The sequence below is a fragment of the Sycon ciliatum genome, chromosome 6, assembly GCF_964019385.1.
Source record: "Sycon ciliatum chromosome 6, ocSycCili1.1, whole genome shotgun sequence".
Classification (NCBI taxonomy): Eukaryota; Metazoa; Porifera; class Calcarea; order Leucosolenida; family Sycettidae; genus Sycon; species Sycon ciliatum.
Genome location: NC_088648.1, coordinates 30,210,918 through 30,230,243, shown reverse-complemented (window position 1 = coordinate 30,230,243; position 19,326 = coordinate 30,210,918). Strand labels below are relative to the sequence as shown.

Here is a 19,326-nt window from a genome sequence, read left to right as displayed (position 1 = left end):
GTACTAGTGATGTATGCCCCCCCCCCCCCCCACCACACACACACACACACAACAATGCATGTTCAGTTCGAGGTACTAATGCACCCCCCCCCCCCATACACACAACAATGCATGTTCAGTTCCAGGTACTAATGATGTATGCACCCCCCCCCCCCCCCCCTCCGCCAGGAGTACAGAGAAATAAACTGAATCACAGCTAGACAGTACAGCTGGATTTCGAACCGCCAAGCAACATTCAAGTTGTTCTCTCTCCCTCTGCAAGACAGCTCTTCTCTCCAGGAGTCTAAGACTGAAGGTCACCCTCCTTACCTGCCTAACTCTGAGGTACTGGCCGCCAAGGTCAAACAGATTCATAGCTTGTGTGGCGTCGACGCAGGACTGTTTCGTTTCAAACTCCACAAACGCGAATCCCCTGAGCAATACCACGCACACCATCACAACAGAGCAGAACAGAACAGAACAAAGGAGTACACAAAGTTAACAATGCCCAACCCATTATTGGAACATCATGTCAATCAGGATATTGCTACCCCCAACCCTCCTCGACAAAAAAGCAAAACAAAAGTAAAAGAATGACAAAATTAAGAATAAAAGGGGGTTTGTCAACTGACAACCGCTCTATTTAGTTGCTAGTCACTCTTATTCCCAGGGAGTCCTAAACAGCGAGCTGCTGAAGCGTTTGTTCAGAAAGTGGTGGACATCACGCAACTGCATTCACCTGCATTTCTGGACAAAATTAAGGCAGCTGGAAACTAAATCAGACTTTCAATTTTTTCGGATGTGAAGTATGCAGTGTGTTCAGTGTGCCATGTAGTGATGGAACGGCCAAAAGCAGAAGCCGGTCGCCATCAACGTTGCGGAGTGATGAGCACCCCAAGATGGGATACTTCGGGGACTAGGTCAAAGTTTTTGGCAAACCCGTGAGAAGCGTCCGATTCCTACCTGTGTCGCCCTGGCATGGCATCTGGTGCAAGCTGCAGTGAGGTGATCTTGCCAAACGCTTCAAAGACGCTGCGTAGGTCGGTCTCGCTCAGATCTGCATGCACCGAACCCACGTAGATGCGATTGTAGGCCTCCGCCTCGGCCGTCAGCTGAGCAATCACCGGAGCTGCGGCCGGCATTGAGCTGGGACGTCCACACTGCCACCACCGATACAAGTAGGCAAACACACACACACACACACACACACACACACACACACACACACACACATGGACAAACACACACACACACACACGCACGCACACAAACACACATGGACAAACACACACATCGGATGCCAGATTAGAGCCATGGACACTTTCAAACCTAGAGCAACAGCAGTTGCCAATAGGAAACACACACGTACACCACACACACACGTACACACACACACACACACACACCTAAAGTGTTTCCGTCAACACCTTTAATCCTTAGCGAAGAAAAGAATCCAAAGCGAGGCAGCATAGTCCAGCCCGACACTGCCCTGCCCAAGGTATTTTTAGACTGAGTCCCATGGAACATGAACAACACGGAATTCAAGACGCACGACCTGTACTTCTGAGTTGGAGCAGCGCCCACATCACATCAACATTATGAGTTTACCGACCTCCGCTTGCCTAGCAATGGTCGCAATGCGGGCAGGTACGTGTGAGTCGGGCCATCAGCAGCTGCGACTGCTGGCAGTCACAACGTGTTGCAGAACAGCACAGAACAATGGCAGTCAGCTCAGCGGAGACAACAGGGCACAACAACAACAAGAAAAAGAATAAAGCCTGTCTCCTAACTCTCCAAACACAACAACAACAACAACAACAACCTCTTATTGGCCACAGGCCATCGTGAGAATAAAGATTTGAAACGACGACGACGACGACAACAACAACAACAACAACAACAACAACAACAACAACAACAACAACAACAACAACAACAACAACAACAACAAAAACAACAACAACAACAACAGGAGGAAACCCTGTGTTGTTGTTGACCTGTGACTGCCAAGGAACTTGGAAAACGCTATCACACCATCAAACGGGGATAGCAGTGCGTGAAAGGCAGTTGGACAAGACCCCCACCCCCTCCTCTCTCTCTCTCTCTCTCTCTCTCTCTCTCTCTCTCTGTCTGTCTGTCGGTCGGTCTGTCTCTCATTCCAAGCAGAACTGAGCAGCACGGAGCACGTAACCAGCCAGGGCATCCACGGCACAAAAGCACACAAACAGGGTAACAGAAAAAGAAGAAGAAAAAAACCCCAAAGAAAACCCAGAAAAGAAGACAGTAGAAACAGAACACGCTGGCAAAAAAATGTGCCCTCATCAATGCCTGTCTTGCGACAAGTTTTTGCAACATACTGGAGAAACACGCACAGAAGCGGAGAGGAACAAAGAAGAGAACAAGCCAAACGAGAGAGGTGAGCATGGTGCGTGCCAAGTCCGACACCGGGCGGGGGGAAAGAAGAACGGCGTAAACCCGTGATGCATCGCGCTCTTTTCCCTCACACACACACACACACACTTGTGCGCACAGTTTTGACGCCCGGGACAGCGGTGCAGTTCCGCAAACAGACACTACGTCGACGTGTGTCTATCGGTCACGAACTAGCAACACGTTGTACGAGTGGATCCCCCAGCGCTGAGTGCGCGACTTATCGAGAGTAGCTTAGAGAGTTCAAGGAGGCATCGGCGATAAGCAGACGCACCGCACCCATGCTGAGAGGCACCCATGCACACAAACACACGGGCACGCACACACACACACACACACATCACACCACTGCAGTGGGTACACAACGCGACCCTGCTCACAGACTGCACCCAAACCTCGCAACCATAGCGAGCATGCAGGCAGACAGTCGAGAAAGCTCCAGCATATATAACTACAGAAAAGCGGCGGCCGTTGAAGGACCACGCTAGTTGTACGTCGTACAGTTTACAGACTAGAAAAGTTTCTCTTCCGCTACAAAAGAACAGCTAGAAAAATATCCTGATTTTAACCAGTGTCTCGCGTTTCTTCAGCAACACACAGTCACACCGACACAGACACACAAGCATGAATGCACACACCATCTCATGTACGCAGACTAAGACAAACCACACACATGCATGCACACATGCGCATGCGCGCACGCACACACAAACAGCATGGTACCCCAGTATTCGATGCACAATATAGAACTCCTACTGGGACCATGAAAGGATACGGTAAAGAATCCAGTCATGTGCACTGACACAAACTCAAGTGTATTCTGCTACAACTGCAGAAATGACTTCACAAAGACGTTCCTTCTGTGAGGCAAGTCTTGGTTTTACGTTTCAGCTAGCCTCCCTATACAATGTAACCCCCCCCCCCCCCGCTAACATCCAATGAACACACGCGCACACCCACCCACACACACGCCCACACGCACACACACGAGTGACACTGGCCCAAGATCAACAACAGATCCTGCCGAGCCACGGGGCACATTCACAAGCGATCATTCCAACCATGGAGCGAGAGCCTATGGCGCTCACCTTAATGTTTCGGCCACCTAAGAGTGCGCCGTTCATCTGATCCAACGCCAGCTGAGCGGCTTCCGGGCATTCATACTCCACAAAAGCGAATCCCTGCAACAAGAACACGAGTGCATGAAACCAAACCACAGGCAGACAAAGAAAAAAATGAGCACACACGCGCACACAAAAGGGACGTACGAAACGAGCGTCCACAGATCCGGAGGTTTGTCACCTAAACACTATGCTGCACTATCTCTGGCAGCCTCTTGAAGGCTATTCACACGATTGCGAACAGAAAGTGCATGTCGGCACGTAGTCATTGCAAAACCGCCGACGAGTTAATAGTCAAAACCGAACGTTTCACCTGTCCCAAACAACAAAACAACTCACATGCTCAACACATGCTCAACACATGCTCAACACATGCTAAAACACCCGCACCCCATCAGAGTGCCGTCCAAACCCAGGCACTACACACTACACCATTGCCCAACAACTAAACAGCCCACGTGCTCAACACAGACAAAAAGGCCATGCGGCTTAATCAATAAACTGAGCGCTTGAAGGGATTGATGCTTCAGCTAGCAATATTTCTTGAACACGAAACTCCTCGCAAACAACCTACCCTTAAACAAACCGGTTCCGTTGTGTGTAAAAGATCAATAATAATGGACGGTCCGGCCCCTTAACCCTTTGAGGCCCATAGTACGGATATATCCGTACCAGTGTACAGTGCATACTTTTCAAAGCGCAACCCGGCGTAACTCGGCTGTCCCTTGACCGAATCGGACAATCGAAAGGGCTATCGACATTAGAATTGTCTCAGCTATCGGCTCGAAAAAACCCGAAGGCGATCCGAGGTCGGAGAGCGGTGATACGAGACTCGAACTAAATTCGCTCAGCAGAGTCAACTCGAGCACGTGCATTTTGAACTCGTTTTTAGGGGATTTCCCTGACTCGTGGCCCACGCAACTACAGATAGTTCACGTCATCGCAAAGGCATGTTTCTCAGCTCTCCAGTAAACAAATTTGAGCGATCTGCGATGCAATTTGTTGAAATGGCAGAGAATTTGAGTTGGGCGCTCGCAATGCTGGCTTTGGAGCGCCGTATCGCGCTGCGGCGCTGGTTCTGTGCATCGAGTGATGGATTGCTGGCTATCGCTGTGTTCCTCTGGCCAAGAGCTTTCCAGAAAGCCCAAGATCACCAAAATCGGCCAAAGGACACCAAAGTTACGACCAGATAAGTAACTGGGCTCGCGTATGCAGTGCATTTCTTGAAATAATTGTGGGCCCTAAAGGGTTAAGCTGTGTTCCCAACTGGCGCGTGGACGCGGTATGCTTGCGGTTCATGCGTGCCCAAACGCGCGCTCAAGCTTTCACAAAAACAGAGCAATCCGAGTCGTATTTAGCGCGTGCGACACCTTCGAGTACTAATTTTTTGACCCCGCCAGTCAAAGTGACTGGCATGTACGCTGGTACGCGCCTGATACGCGCTGAAAATTCCAACATGTTCGAATTTCCATTTCGGCGCGTTCCGTACGCATGGTGCCCCAAAAGCCAGCAAAAATACGCACAAACGCGTGGTTTCACGCGTACACGCGCCAGTTGTGAACACAGCTTAAGGCACCAGGACCAATACAGTACCGTCCAAACCCAGGCACTACACGCTATACCATTGCCCAACAACAAAACACCTTACAACACATACTAAGACACCGGCAGCCCATTACAGCGCTGTTCAAAGTCCAAACCCAGGCACCGGCGGGCACCACTCACCTTGTGCTTCATCGTGACGTTGTCCCAGGCCAGGTCGATGGACTTGATCGGTCCAAATGGGACAAATGCTTGCCTAACCTGGTCTTCACGCATGTCAAAGCTAATACTGCCCACATACACTCTGCATGGCGCCAGACAACAACAACAACAACAACAACAACAACAACAACAACAACAACAACAACAACAACAACAACAATTATCTCTTATTGGCCACTGGCTATCGTGAGAATAAAGATTTGAAACAACAAGAGAAGAAGAATGGATGAACCGTACAAACACGAGCAACAGGACAAGCAATAGAGACAGTAATGCCAGCAGTACAAGCACCTTCGCCGCTGTTGGAACCGCCACTAGAGCCACCGCTGTCACAACCAAAGCCACAAGCGGACTCCCCCCCCCCCCCCCCCCTACACACATATACACACCACCACCGAGAACACCACCACAAGTCAACAATCAGACAATGCTGAAAATATCCCCCCCCCCCCCCCCCCCTCAGGATGGGCAACATGCTCTAGCATTGAGTTCTTTCAAAAATAATAGACCACTGGGCTTTTTCACACCTGATTTAGAACAAATTAAACTAAAAAGCATGATTCTAATTCAGCCAGAAATGAGTTTAGAAAGCAGCGAGTATGAGTGTTTAAAGTGCAGACTTTACTCGGGGGAAAACACGTGACTCACCTGCACATGAGCTGGAAAGCACGCTGCCTCTGGGCTGTCTCCTGTACCATCATAACCTGCAGGTAGTATGACACAGTCATAGTGAGGGCAAAGTCACGGCAAATAATATATTTTCTTCTTCTTCTTCACATTATGTGTACAGCAAAAAAGGGCCAATTTCATAATTCAGTCAACTGTCAAAAACATTCCAAAAGCGCTTAGACGCATTCTCATCAGTAGATTCATAGGAAAAAAAATTAGAACCATCCGATATACTAGTAATTCATTTCCGTCTGATGACCGAACGAGTAGCCTTAAAACCCCGACAATAACAACGGTATGCACTCGGATGGAGAGGCAAGGATTAATTGACGGTTGTGCTAGTGGACACTATAGCGTAACTTGTAGTTCCTTGGTCCTTTTTCTTTTCTATAAATAACACCGGAATTAATTATTTAGCCTAGTTCCATTGCAAACTTGTGTAATATCCGATACAGTCAGACCTCGCTTACAGAAACCGCACACATCCGTTTTCCACGAAAATATCCGGATAGGCGAGGAAACCGGATAATCGAACACACATACAGCATGTATGCATGGTATTTGTTGTAAATCGGTAACCAACGATTTTCTTCTGGATGGCGAGGGATCCGGAAAAAGAGGACCGGATAAAAGAGGACCGGATAAAAGAGGACCGGATAAAAGAGGACCGGATAAGCGAGGTCTGACTGTACTATGTACAATACTTTCACAGAAATTATTCAAAAGCTCAAACATCAGTTTGACAGAAGTAGTAAGGTATGCCAGCGTCAATGGCTATATCAACATGCTGATGTGTGTGCTTCCCTTGCGGCGGGCCCACATGATGCATGGTGTGTGTGAATGTGTGTGTGAGAGAGAGAGAGAGAGAGAGAGAGAGAGAGAGAGAGAGAGAGAGAGAGAGAGAGAGAGAGAGAGAGAGAGAGAGAATGTTGTTCATAGCCCCTCACCCGCTGTATGTGTGGCGCCATGGCTGCTTGCTGCTGAGCCGCTTGCGTCGCTTTCTGTACGTGAAAGGAAGAACAGACGAACACACGCACGCATGCACCCACACCCACGTACACATGCGCATGCGAACACACACACACACACACACACACACACACACACACACACACACACACACACAGAGATACACAAACACAGATACACACACAAACGCACAAGCATGCACTCAGAATTTTACAATCTCATCAGAAGTAGCGCACCTGGTGCAGTCTACAGGGTGTATTGGTATGTCGGGTCTTTCACGGTTGGTCGTGGATCTGATCTACTAGTACTCAACTCCGCTGCATTTTTGCATCTTAACTAGTACTCAACTCCGCTGCATTTTGCACCTTTATCCTTGAGGGAAGTGGCATTCCCATGGATGAGAAAACTCAGTCTGACTAGGTCCTACGCCAACCGTGGTTATTTAGCAGCACTGGTACCTGTAACTTACATATGTGTGAATATCAAAACAGTACGTGCAAAAAAATCTCTATCATTTTCATTTCCCGACGAGTCTTTGTTTCGAAACGAACGCCGAGTAGCTGTAGCATGACCCAAGGACTGCTGCACAAACTATCCACGAGCCCTACTGCTATCCAGTACCCACACTCGACAGACCCTCGCCAGTTCTAATCTAGAGAAATACATACGTGTTGCGACGTGATTTCAGCGCATTTCGCCTTGGCAAGGATCACTCGCTGCTGCTGAGTCTGGGAAAACTCCGCCAATGGCCGCTGCATCTTGACCTGCACTTTAATCTGAAGGAGATATGGCTATATCTTTTACACCAGAACTGCACGTTCAAAGGAAGTAAAGATCTCACTAACTGAGTTCCAAAACTCGCTGATACAGTGATACTGATAGGAACATGTAGTACAGTGTATCTTGGACTGGAAGTAAGTTGAAGTGGAAGTCTTCAAAAGCTCAACAAAAAAGGCCACAAAATTTTGTTTGTCAACGCGTTAACGCTGCACGTGTACGTGTACGCATACGCGTATACGTGCAGGGAGTCGTCAAATACCGACTGCATGCACATGCATGCCCAACATGTACATACGTGAAAAACTCGTCAAAAATAATACTACCGGCGCGTACTGCATACTCGACCTCGTACTTGACGTGACGCCATTTTCATTTGTGCGTGCGCTGGGCCGCGCCGCTAGCTCGCTTTTTTTGTTTTTTTTTGTTTTTTTGAGTGATCGTGACTTTCGCTTTTTTTGGCCGGGCATTGCGGCCGCGCGCCGCGCGGGCAAGCCTAGCCTGACGTAATGCTGACATCTTCTTTCCTTGAAAAAAATGAAAGATGTTGCTGTTTTGAAAAAATGAAGCAGAGCTGAGGTGGATGAGGTGCGCAAGTGAAGGGAGCATTGAATTTGATCATGGCCTTCTTGTTGCGTGCAGGAGGCCTCGCAAGATCCTGTACTGTAGCCGGTCATCGAGGATTCCATGTCCTGGCAAGTCGCTCTCCCACGGTTGCAGTGGCACCGTCACTGCTCCAGACTGCAGCCCGAAAAAACAGTATTGTTGATCATTCATTTGCACAATCGCGACGCCACTGGACAAGCTGGCTCGGGGGTTCTAGCTCTACCACGCCAGTGCCGACAGTGTCAGAGGCTGGTGAGGACTTGAAGGATCTATCGCCGTCGTATGGAGCACTGCAGGACAGTGGTGATAAAACAGCGTCAGCTTTAGATGCGGTGGGCAATGTTTCGTCCGCCAATGCTGTTGAAGCAGCATCCGAAGCGGCGGTCACGGCCGCGGATTCCGCTGCCAGTGCCGCGGCGCCGGTGGCGGCCAAGACAATGCTGAGCGGTCCGTCGCTGTCCAGCTCTGCCTGGTACTACCTGCCTATGGCCAGCGTGCAGGCGTTTGTTGTCTACTTGCACACGGTGCACGGCCTGCCGATCTGGGCATGCCTAGGTGCTGTTGCCATTACTCTGCGTCTTACACTCGTACCCATACAGGTATGTATTGCACACAGCGGCACAGTGTAGACTCGGATCGAGAGCTAAGAATAAAAAATTAAAAAATTAAAGGGGAAGTGCATCGATTTTTCAAGTAGGACTCAGATGAAAGACACTTTGATATCGGTTTGAATGGCATACTGTACAAGCAGAAATATTCGTCTGGAATTTAATTTCGTCTTTTTCGTCCAAGGAGCTTTGGGACTAAATGAAATGCCTGACGAATGTCAATTTGTCCAGCGTTTCAATACACTGTTATAGTCCATGGACTAAATTTTCAACCGGACGAAATCCCTTTCTTTGGAGTTGGACGAAATTATTGACCGACGAAATTTTCTGCCTGTACAGTATCTCCATGTAGGCATACGATAAGCCAACCTCTCCAAATTGCCAATTTTATGATGTGCCATAGCGACCAATGCAGTGATTACGTGCGATCGGCTTAGTTCCGCCAGAGAGAAGGTCGATCACTCCAGAATTTTGTCATTTTCAATAGTGCTATTGTATTCACGGTCTGAAAGAAGTGCTGTGTTCAATGCTGTTAGTGCCCTGAACTGTTTACTAGTAGTCCTCTCAGTAATGAGTTGTGTACTGTGACATGACACCGACAGGAGAAAGCTGGAGTGCGGAGACATCACCTGACAAGCGAAAATAGCGACAAACCAAGTGCAGAAATCTTGATTGGGACAAACTAGACGTTCAGCATTTACCCCAACCAAAGACCACGCAGTTTGCTCTTTCCACTTCCTGAAGATGGATGTGATGCTTGCTGGCGACTCTCCTATCTCTCGTAACATCTTCTGAAGCCAGGTGAGACGGTGGGTGGTGGAGATTGACGAACGACATAATGTAGTACTTTTTTGAAAGTTCGCTGAAAATTTCTCAGGAGAGAAGGCGATAGTACCAAGCATCTTCTCCGAGAGGAACCATTTCCTAGGCCACAGTCAGCCTCGGGAAATGCAGGAGAAGGCCGATAAACAGTTCACGGCACTAACAACATTGAACACAGCATTTCTTTCACGTCGTGAATACAACAAGACAATTGAAAATGACCGAATTCTGCGGTGATCGACCTTGTCTCTGGCGGATCTAAGCCAATCACACGTCATCACTGCGCTGGTCACTATGGCAACGTATATCATACAATTGGCGAATTTGGCTTATCGTATCGTAAGGTTAACTTAAGGACCAAAGGTTTAGGGGCCGTCCATAATTATTCACGAAGAGAAAAAGTTTCGTTTATGGGTGGGTGGGTTGAGGAGAGTTTCGTTTTGAAAATGATTGATAGCTGAAAGCCTGAAACGTCAATCCATTCTAGCTGTCAAGTCAACATATTTTTCGTTGAAGGGGGTGGGTGAGTGGGGGATGGTCGAACCTACTTGAAGTAAACTTTTTCATTCCGGGAATTTTTTGATAATCCAGATGGCCCCTTTAAAAGGGGACGTTCGTTTTTCATCTACGTGTTTCGAGAGAAACCAATTCTTTCGGTCACGGGAGGATGTGTTCTTTTTTTTCCTACCCCAAACGGTAGATTCTATTTTCCTCTACCGGCTCTACCAGGTTTGAGGTTGGTAGAAGTCGGTAGAAGTTGGTAGTGGTACAGTATTTCTACATTTGTGTGATCATGAGTGCTGGTTTCCACAGAATACTCTAATTTCAGAAATTTCTGGTGCTCAATATTTTCGGCATGAGGGCAACAGACCAGGTTAGGTGAACTGAAATTTTCCGTACAGAGAAGCAGTTCCCTATTGGATTATGTGTGTTAGTGTTTGTTCGGTGTTTTGAAATTTTAGGTACAGGTGGAATCCTGATAATTCGAATATGGCTTAATTCGAACATACCGCTTAATTAGAAGTTTTTCCAGAACCGATTTCTATCAATGCGATTCCCACATAAAAAATTTTGATAATTCGAACCTCGAACTGGACATGTCCAGTTAATTAGAAGTCCCACAGATTCCACTTACCTAGAAAATGTGTGGGATTTGTGCTGATAATTCGAAGCTAGCAAAGTGTAATTCGAAGTTCACTGTACACTGTACTGGTCGGTTCAGTTTGCATGAGCAGGCTGCGCCGTTCAGTTCAGTGTCCGTAAAATTTGTGTCTAGGGTCCATAGCGCAACTCTGCGTGACCATGAGAGCATTTTGACATACATATTGAGTTGTGGGTTCATGTTTGGATAATTAGAATGTCCGGATAATTAGAAGTTTTTTCCTGGCATTTTGAGGTTCGAATTATCAGAATTTCACCTGTATGAAACAACAAAACAGACGCACCGAAAGTACCGAAAATAAAAGTACACCGAAAATTTGGGAAATTACAGTATTGTGCATCGTTTTGTAAATGTTGCAATAAAACTTTACTAATTTCTTCGGAATATTGCTCAGGCAGCTCCCGGAATTTTTCTCATAATATAGTCATAGATTTCTAAGCGATTGGAAAACAAACACCCAATTTCGGAAATTTCATGCACAAAGTCGTCACAGATTTTATGTGATATACTTAGTAGATGCTGGCCTAGCGGTTTTTTGAAACCAGAGGTCTGGACTTTTGAAACACATTATAGTGGTGGTGTCTCGTTCGGGAACGGCAGCATCGGCAGTACGGTGTAGAGAGAATCGAGAAGTGGAAAAGGCAAACCAGACATGCAGCTACTAGAGTGTGCAGTTTCACACTGTGCCAAGTTGCAATTGTGCAAAGGTGTAGGCGCTTGTCCTGATCCAAAGGCGTAGGCGTTTGTCTTGATGGCACGCACGCGCTCACACACCACACACACACACACACACACACACACATGCTCTCTCTTTCTGTGTGTGTGTGTGTGTGTGTGTGTGTGTGTGTGTGTGTGTGTGTGTGTGTGTGTGTGTGTCTCTATCTCTCTCTCTATCTCTATCTCTCTCTCTCTCCCTCCCTCCCTCAACATTTGTGTTCTCTTCTATCCTCTCCCATTGTGCTGTGTCGTACCAGATACAGATGCTGAAGTGCGGTGTAGTCCTCCAGAACCACATGCCCCAGCTGAATGCTCTGCAGAGCCGTACGCTGATGGCCACTAAGAGGCACGACGACGAGGCAATCAAGAGGCTGAAGGCCGAGGCCGACGGTCTCTTCAAGAAGATGGGCTGCACGCCGTGGACCAGCCTCCGTTACTCCACCATGATGATGCCGTTCCAGGTGGCCTGCTTCTTTGCTATCCGTGACATGTGCCTGGGGCTGGCGGCCACCTCGCCGGTCAGCATGCAGACCGGCGGGTTCTTCTGGGCGCCAGACCTGACCATCCCGGACCCGTACTTCGTCATGCCCGTGCTCCTGTCCGCCGTGTTCCTGACGGCCGTCATGCTGGGATCTGAGAACGGCATGCGCCCGACCGGCTGGATGAAGCACTTCCTGATCGGCATCAGCATCGCCGGGGCAGGACTCACCTCGCAGTTCCCGATGGGCCTGCAGATCTTCTGGCTGTTCAACATCTCCATGGGCGTTTCGCTGTCCAGGCTCTACCGGTGGCCGTCCGTTCGACCTCTGCTCGGCATGCCAGACATGGTCGAGCACCCGGACGGTGTTGTTAAGCCCGGCATCAACCTGGAGCAGATCCGCGAGTTCTTCACCTCGCCGTCCGGCCCGCCCGGCAAGTCGGCCAGCCAGGAGGAGCGCATGAAGTTCATCGCCAAAGGCCTGGAGGAGAAGATGAAGGAGGACGCCAAGCGGCGCCAGAAGACCGCGCACCGTTTCAAGGGACTCGACGAGGGCCTGACGGCGGCACGAGGGCGACAGAGCTCGAGTCGCAAGGACAGCGGATAGGCTACTAGTGACACGCTGCTGTGAACTAGCCGAGGAGACAATGCCCTCATCCGACCTTCAGTGATGTTGTCTAAGGGCTGCACCGTACCCTGACGTCTAAGCTATCTCCGTGGCCACACGTTGACCTCTGACACTTGGTGGCGGCGCTCACATCGGACTGGGCTGCCTGTTGGAATGCGCCGATTTCCGATGGCGCATCCCTGCAGTTGCGGTGCCGAGTAAAACACAGGTGGCACTGGTGCTTTTTACTGGTGAACAGATCTGCTGCCGTCGTGCTGTGCTTACTGGTCGATGCGTTGGTGTTGTTGGTGGTGGTGGTGTTGTTGGTGGTGGTGTTGTTGGTGGTGTTGTTGGTGGTGGTGCCGTGAAGCCTTTCCATCCAGTGTGAGCTGACGACTCTTTGCACCGTTCTCACATTGGTGGTGTGGTGAGTTCTCAGTCTGCTCACCTGGCGACATTTATCTTTCATAGTACGGCCGGCCGTGGCAATACGACAAGTATTCGCGTCTGAATGTGCCGCTCCTTGGCCTGGCGTGCATTTTTACCCGGCCAACTAGTGCTGAGTGGCGGGTAAGCCCTGCTCGTCTGACCCACCTGTCCCGTCATGTGTGGTAAGCCCTGCTCGTCTGACCCGCCTGTCCCGTCGTGTGTGGTAAGCCCTGCTCGTCTGACCCGCCTGTCCTGTCGTGTGTGTGTACCCGGCGGCGGCGGGGTTTCCGTCAATTTGTATCCTGTCGTTTTCCGGTGCTGCTACTGCTGCTTCTGTCTCCTTTTCATGCCCCAGCTACTTCTTAACAGCTACTTCTTGCCCGTTTTAAAGCGTCGTTTGGACGCATTTGTTTTTGCCGAGAGCACGGTTGTTTGTGTGACCGTGCTGGTTTTGTATTTTCTCAGACTTGGAATTAGGAATTAGTGCATGCCCGCCGCTCACTCTCTTTCTCCCTCAGGCATGCTTGTGCCCAGACAGCAGTCCTGGACTGGTCTCGTGTTCGGTCGGAAAAACCCGAACCCAATCAGCAGGCGACGACGATGGCGACGACTGCCGTTATTATTGTATTTATCGCTGTCCGCTTTCGGCGCCCTTACAAAGCAGTTTCTGTCACTCGGGGAGCTCTCTTCTCTCCGATCTATCGTTCTCTTGTTCAATCTCGAGCTCAGCTATTTTGCAGGCGAATCTCCTCAGTCTCTGGTCTCTTGTCTTTAACCAATATGCTCTCTCTTGTTGTGTCTACAATAGTAGTTTCTATGCCCTCCTTGGCTTCCCTCACCTGCGCTTTCTCAATGGAATAATAAAGAGACGGTTACTTTGTGCACAAAGGTGCACTACATCATGGTAGTATGTACAGTAAAGCAGGTCTGTTGACTACGCTAACTTGCCTGTACTAAAAGTACACAGTCTTTTTGTGACTTTGGACCAGGGAGTCGTAAAATACCGGTATTTTACGACTCCCTGCTTTGGACGTATCGTTACGGTATGCTGTGTTCCTTCCATTGCATGTTGCCATTGTTTCATACTGGTCACCTGTTCTGTTCTGCTGCAGTGTGTGTGTGTGTGTGTGTGTGTGTGTGTGTGTGTGTGTGTGTGCGTGTGTGTGTTCAGGGATTCACTGGCCAGAAAAAGACACTTCAATCCGCTGTGTGGTGGATACCAGGCTAAAATTAGAGGCGGTCAATTCATCAGCCTTGCAAGCTGTTGAATGGTGTAATCCCAGCACTAGTTGCTATGTCTAACATACATGTAGCTGTTCGCTATAGTATCATTCGCTTCTGCGATGGGCAGGTGTGAGGTGTGTGTGTGTTCTGCTAGTGGTGGTGCTGGTGTCCGTGCTAGTCAGGGGCGGATCCGATAGGGGGGGGGGGGGGGGGGGGGGTCTGCAGAACCCCCTAGATTTTGCAAATGTGCGCCTGGAAACCATTATGCATGCACATGTACCAGCTGCTCAGTTTTGGCTAAGCTGGAGCTCCCCTGTACTGTACTGTACTGTACTGTACTGTACTGTACTGTACTGTACTGTACTGTACTGTACTGTAGAGATCTCTGGATCCGTCACTGCTATAGTAGTACTGGTGCCAGTTCGGCAAAGCTCATGTTTTGTCTTTAGAGAATGGTGCCATGGTGTCAGTTATGGCCATATTGGTGAACACAGCCTTGCACCACACACGTATGCCATGCCAAAGCACCCGGTATGGCCGGTCGACCCGATCCGACCGGTCCAGCCTTGGCCGGACCTTATTTCGAAAAAAGTGACCCATGGGGCCCTAACAATTTGATTACGGGATCTCTTGTTGTTTTCCCTGTTTATAGTTTGGGCATACAGTATTTTACTATCGGCAAGAGTACATGGGTTATGTGTTCTTGGTATTGGATTGGCATACGCCTCTCAGGAGAAGAAAAATATTAAATGAAGGAAAAGAAAAAAATCGGCTCACGACGAAGATGGGATTCGAACCCACGCGGGCAGAGCCCAATGGATTAGCAGTCCATCGCCTTAACCACTCGGCCACCTCGTCAGCACGTGAAGGGAATCCTTCAACCTCGACCATTCACCAATCCTCAGCGGCCTAGGCCTACTAATACCGAGTTCGCACTACTGAGTCAGAGGCTGTGGTTGGAAATGGAATCGATGCCGCCGGACTTCGAGCCAGAGATGGCCGGCCATGTTCAGTCAAGCTTTCGAATGACGACCACGGATCGCGGATGCACATGTATGGGCAACAACCCGAGAAAAACTATCCTCAGACGAGGCCTTTGCGGATAATGCCGGCAGAAAAATTGGCAGAATTCGGTACTGTTTCTGGTAAGTTTCATGCATGTTTGGTATGTGGATAAAGAAATGGAGCAGAATTCGAGGAATTGCCCGCCATAAGGTTTGGATGGTTCTGCCAATTTCACTGCTTTTCGGGCAGAATCTGCCACCTTTTCGAGCGCCAATGCCTACCTCAGACCTACACGATGTACGAATCGATGCCACCGGCCGGACATCCGTATCGGCATGCTACTCCATCCAGCCCAGCCTCGTTCTACATTGTACTGTATGTACAAAATGGCCACAGCGCATCAGGGCCACCAAGCAGTCTTGGTCCAGTGGAGTCAGCTTGCTGAGCCCCCTCTACCGGATGCCGGGCGAGCGCTGTCCGCTCTCCCTGGACCCAGAACGTCGCGGCGTCCACCACCATGGTCCGCCATTCCAACCGGTTAACCGTCCACTACACTGCTCTGCCTGCATCCGCACAGACAACACGTTTTTAGAACAAACAGCTACTACATGTATACTAGCCCTTGGCGGTTTATGCTCGGTAAATTGCTGAACTATGCTATCCTTGTGACCAAGGTATGCCAGTGATTATGCTACATTATGCTGGAATTATGCCAATGATGGTGCCTATACTATGCTACGATCCTATCTAATGGTCTGATGAACTCAGTACAAGCAGCCCTTGGCGGATTATGCTCGGTAAATTGCTGAATTCTGCTTTTCATTATGCCCAAATTTTGCCAGTGATTATGCTACATTAATATGATGGAATTATGCCAATGATGGTGCCTATATACTGTACCTTTGCGACGTTACAACGACTCTGGCTCCATGACAGCACGCCCCTATACGGGGTAACATTCACCAGGTTATTTCCGGTAACATGCCTAAATCATAGTATTCCTGCAGCATTTATCTTCAGCCAGCATAGCATCGTATGCCGACCGTCTGGTCTCAGAAGTCCTTTTATGCCAGGGCATGATTTTTAGACAAAATCCGAAGTTTACGCCAGAAATTATGCCTGCAAAATCCGCCAAGGGCTAACAGCAACTAGTACTTACTTACGCGGCTGTTATGTCGGAGGCAGTGTGGTGCTCGGAGTGACCTCGGACCAGGTCCGGTACTCGGTGGGCATGTAGTGGTCACATACAGTGTAGTTGTAAACTTGTACAGTGCTGGCAACTGAAATCCGCCGCGCCGCCCAGGGGTCGGATTTCAGTTGCCAGCACTGTATCATTGTATGAGGTTTGGTGCGATGGATCGGTCAGGCAAGACGGTGCAGGTGGAGGTGGATATGTCGTTTTTTTGGTATTGCATTTTATTCCTTCAAGTACGTACTATACTAGTACAGTGTACTTGTATTTCTTTAGGAATACTGTCAACTTCGCTAATAACGACTGCGGATATAACGACAATTCGCGAATAACGACATAATTTTCATGCCCAGAGCAAGGTCCCATCCAACTGTGACACATATAATGAGACTTCGGGTATAACGACACTTCGTGAATAAGGACACTTTTCTGATGCCCCGCCGAGTGTCGTTATAAGCGAAGTTGACTGTAGGTTTGCTCCCACACTGGAGCTCGCGCTACTCCGCCGACTTGACTTGACACTTGACTCACTGACGACTGCCATCCAGAGCACACGAGAAGTCCAACGAACCTTCGACTCGGCATTCGGCAAACCTGCAAGAAAGCACCACTCCCTGCTCAATACACAGAGAAGGTTCGTTGGACTTCTCGTGTGCTCTGGATGGCAGTCGTGAGTCAGTCAAGTCAAGTCGGCGGAATAGCGCGAGCTCCAGCGAGGGAGCAAACCCATTCCTAAAAAATCATCGCCGAAGTCGCAACCACTATTCGGTACACGTGTACTTGTATTTCACTTGGGCATTCCCAACAGACCCTAAGGTGTTCTTACATGATGCCCAAGATGAATGAATGTGTTAAAAGTTCCTGGCGAAATGAATTGGAAATATGATCAGTGCGAAGGGATTCCGGGAGCGCGTTAATTTAAACGTGTCGTGCTATCTCGAACTCGCATGCCAGAAGCTCAATCAGCCCGGGAAGTGATTTCCGAGAGCTGTCTGGCCGATGTCTTCGCGACGGTATCTTTGGCCTGCTGTGCTGCAACTGATGGCTCATAGTCATAGAACGAAGTGATAAAGATGTCTTTGAGTTTATGGCAGAGGCTGCAGCTGTGACTGTGGCACTGACGCGCCTCGACAACATTATCGTAGAAAAGGAGACGCAGATCGAGACCACACCTGCGATCTCATTATCGTCACCAACAGCCGAGCTCTTGTTGACACCGGGTCCAGACAGATCCCTGCTGTATCATGTCCAGATGCCATCCCGGCGTACAACGCGCTGCTAGCATGCTGCATGCTGCTATAATATTATTATTATAGTACACAGGGCCTATAATAGAGATAAGACCAAAAATCCTTCTCGTGACTCCGAGTTTCGTGTTTCCAAAAGCACTCATCAGACGTGTTTTTGGAAACACGAAACTCGGAGTCACGAGAAGGATTTTTGGTCTCTGTTGTTCTGCCCTGTGTGGTAAGCTCTGCCCCTTTTTGAGGTATTGAGCACTGTTTGCAGCAAAGACTACAGACACTTTGTGTATTATTATAGTAACATGTATGTCGGCGCTCACCATGCATCCACTTGTGGGTGAGCAGCCGCCACTGCACGGTAGCCTCCTCTACATTATAGTATTTATACAACGACCTCGCAGATCGCCTTGATCTTGAAAACGCTGACACGGGCATGCAGCGCTGCGGCAGGATGTAGCTCTCCCCAACCGGGCCACCAAAGCTTGCATCCAAAAAAAGGACTGCGGAGATCGAGATCTGCCGACTCTCACGTCTGGACAGCTAGCCGCAAACTTGTCACTGACCTGACAAAGAAGAACACGGCCCCACTCAACCAGCTCCTGACCGATCATTGCCCACTTCTCAAGTCAAGCAGTACCTGTACAAGAACTCGGCTGAACATTCACCAGATCGCCAACTAACATAGTATGTCATCTGGGGTGGCCAAAGCGGCATCAAAGCCAGATATAAGAGTGCTACCGCGAGAATCGCAGCGAGCTTTGCACGAGGGCCCGTAACTAATTAGTTGGACAACCAGAAGAGAATGCTCAAGCCAGGGCTAGGGAGCGTCAACCTCAGTCTCCGGACAGCTGCTCTGCTGTTTCGTTAGGTCACCTTGATATGACTGACCAGCGGAGTGGACGGTCCACTTGGCGCCAATTCACACCGACGTCGCGTGCGATCGTGGAGCCGCTCAGTCTACAGCGTACAATCCGTCTTGCATGTGAGGCAGAGACTGGATCAGTGAATAGTCTAGTATTCGGTCTAGACCACCAGACACCAGGGAGTCGTACAAACCCACATCCTGGTCTGGAGTATAATCTACAATCAGTCATGAGTCATTATTATTATTATTGACTGGTTTGAGGGAAAGAGACAAACGGGAAAAGTCTGAAGAAAAAATTGACTGTCACCACCAGGACTCGAACCAGGGACCCTCGCTTGTAGCCAACGATGCTCTAACCACTGAGCTATGGTGTAGTCGTCATCCCAGCAGAGGCCGTTCAACATTTTCTTCAGACTTCGTAACTCACACTTCCTGTGAATCCACACAGGCGGGTGGGACGCAGCCCTCACTGTAACCCACACACTTCACGTACAAACTAGCACGCGGGGAGCCCCAAGTCATAAAATATTGACTGGTTTGAGGGAAAGAGACAAACGGGAAAAGTCTGAAGAAAAAATTGACTGTCACCACCAGGACTCGAACCAGGGACCCTCGCTTGTAGCCAACGATGCTCTAACCACTGAGCTATGGTGTAGTC

The 19,326-nt window shown here is 49.2% G+C and overlaps 2 protein-coding genes and 1 non-coding gene across 3 annotated transcripts in view; 1 reads left to right on the top strand and 2 right to left on the bottom strand.

The window, feature by feature from the left end:
- The window catches only part of LOC135819874 (poly(U)-binding-splicing factor PUF60-B-like), a 14,981-nt gene extending 7,154 nt beyond the window's left edge, over nucleotides 1–7,827 (bottom strand). Inside the window, exons 1-7 of the mRNA XM_065333173.1 lie at nucleotides 7,601–7,827; nucleotides 6,911–6,964; nucleotides 5,943–5,998; nucleotides 5,256–5,376; nucleotides 3,498–3,590; nucleotides 943–1,139; nucleotides 310–412 (exon numbers count right to left, since the gene is read on the bottom strand). Of these exons, the coding sequence (XP_065189245.1) occupies nucleotides 310–412; nucleotides 943–1,139; nucleotides 3,498–3,590; nucleotides 5,256–5,376; nucleotides 5,943–5,998; nucleotides 6,911–6,964; nucleotides 7,601–7,690 (714 nt within the window). The 5' untranslated portion in view covers nucleotides 7,691–7,827. The remainder of the gene's footprint in view (nucleotides 1–309; nucleotides 413–942; nucleotides 1,140–3,497; nucleotides 3,591–5,255; nucleotides 5,377–5,942; nucleotides 5,999–6,910; nucleotides 6,965–7,600) is intronic.
- Nucleotides 7,828–8,249: 422 nt separating this feature from the next.
- Nucleotides 8,250–14,040, top strand: LOC135819873 (uncharacterized). Its single transcript, XM_065333172.1, has 2 exons — nucleotides 8,250–8,914; nucleotides 11,882–14,040. Exons 1-2 carry the CDS (start codon nucleotides 8,330–8,332, stop codon nucleotides 12,707–12,709), a joined length of 1,413 nt encoding a protein of 470 aa, XP_065189244.1. The 5' UTR covers nucleotides 8,250–8,329; the 3' UTR covers nucleotides 12,710–14,040.
- A 1,098-nt stretch (nucleotides 14,041–15,138) lies between these two features.
- Nucleotides 15,139–15,220, bottom strand: Trnas-gcu (transfer RNA serine (anticodon GCU)). The gene has a single exon. It is a non-coding gene; the product is annotated as a tRNA-Ser (tRNA).
- Nucleotides 15,221–19,326: the final 4,106 nt, after the last annotated feature.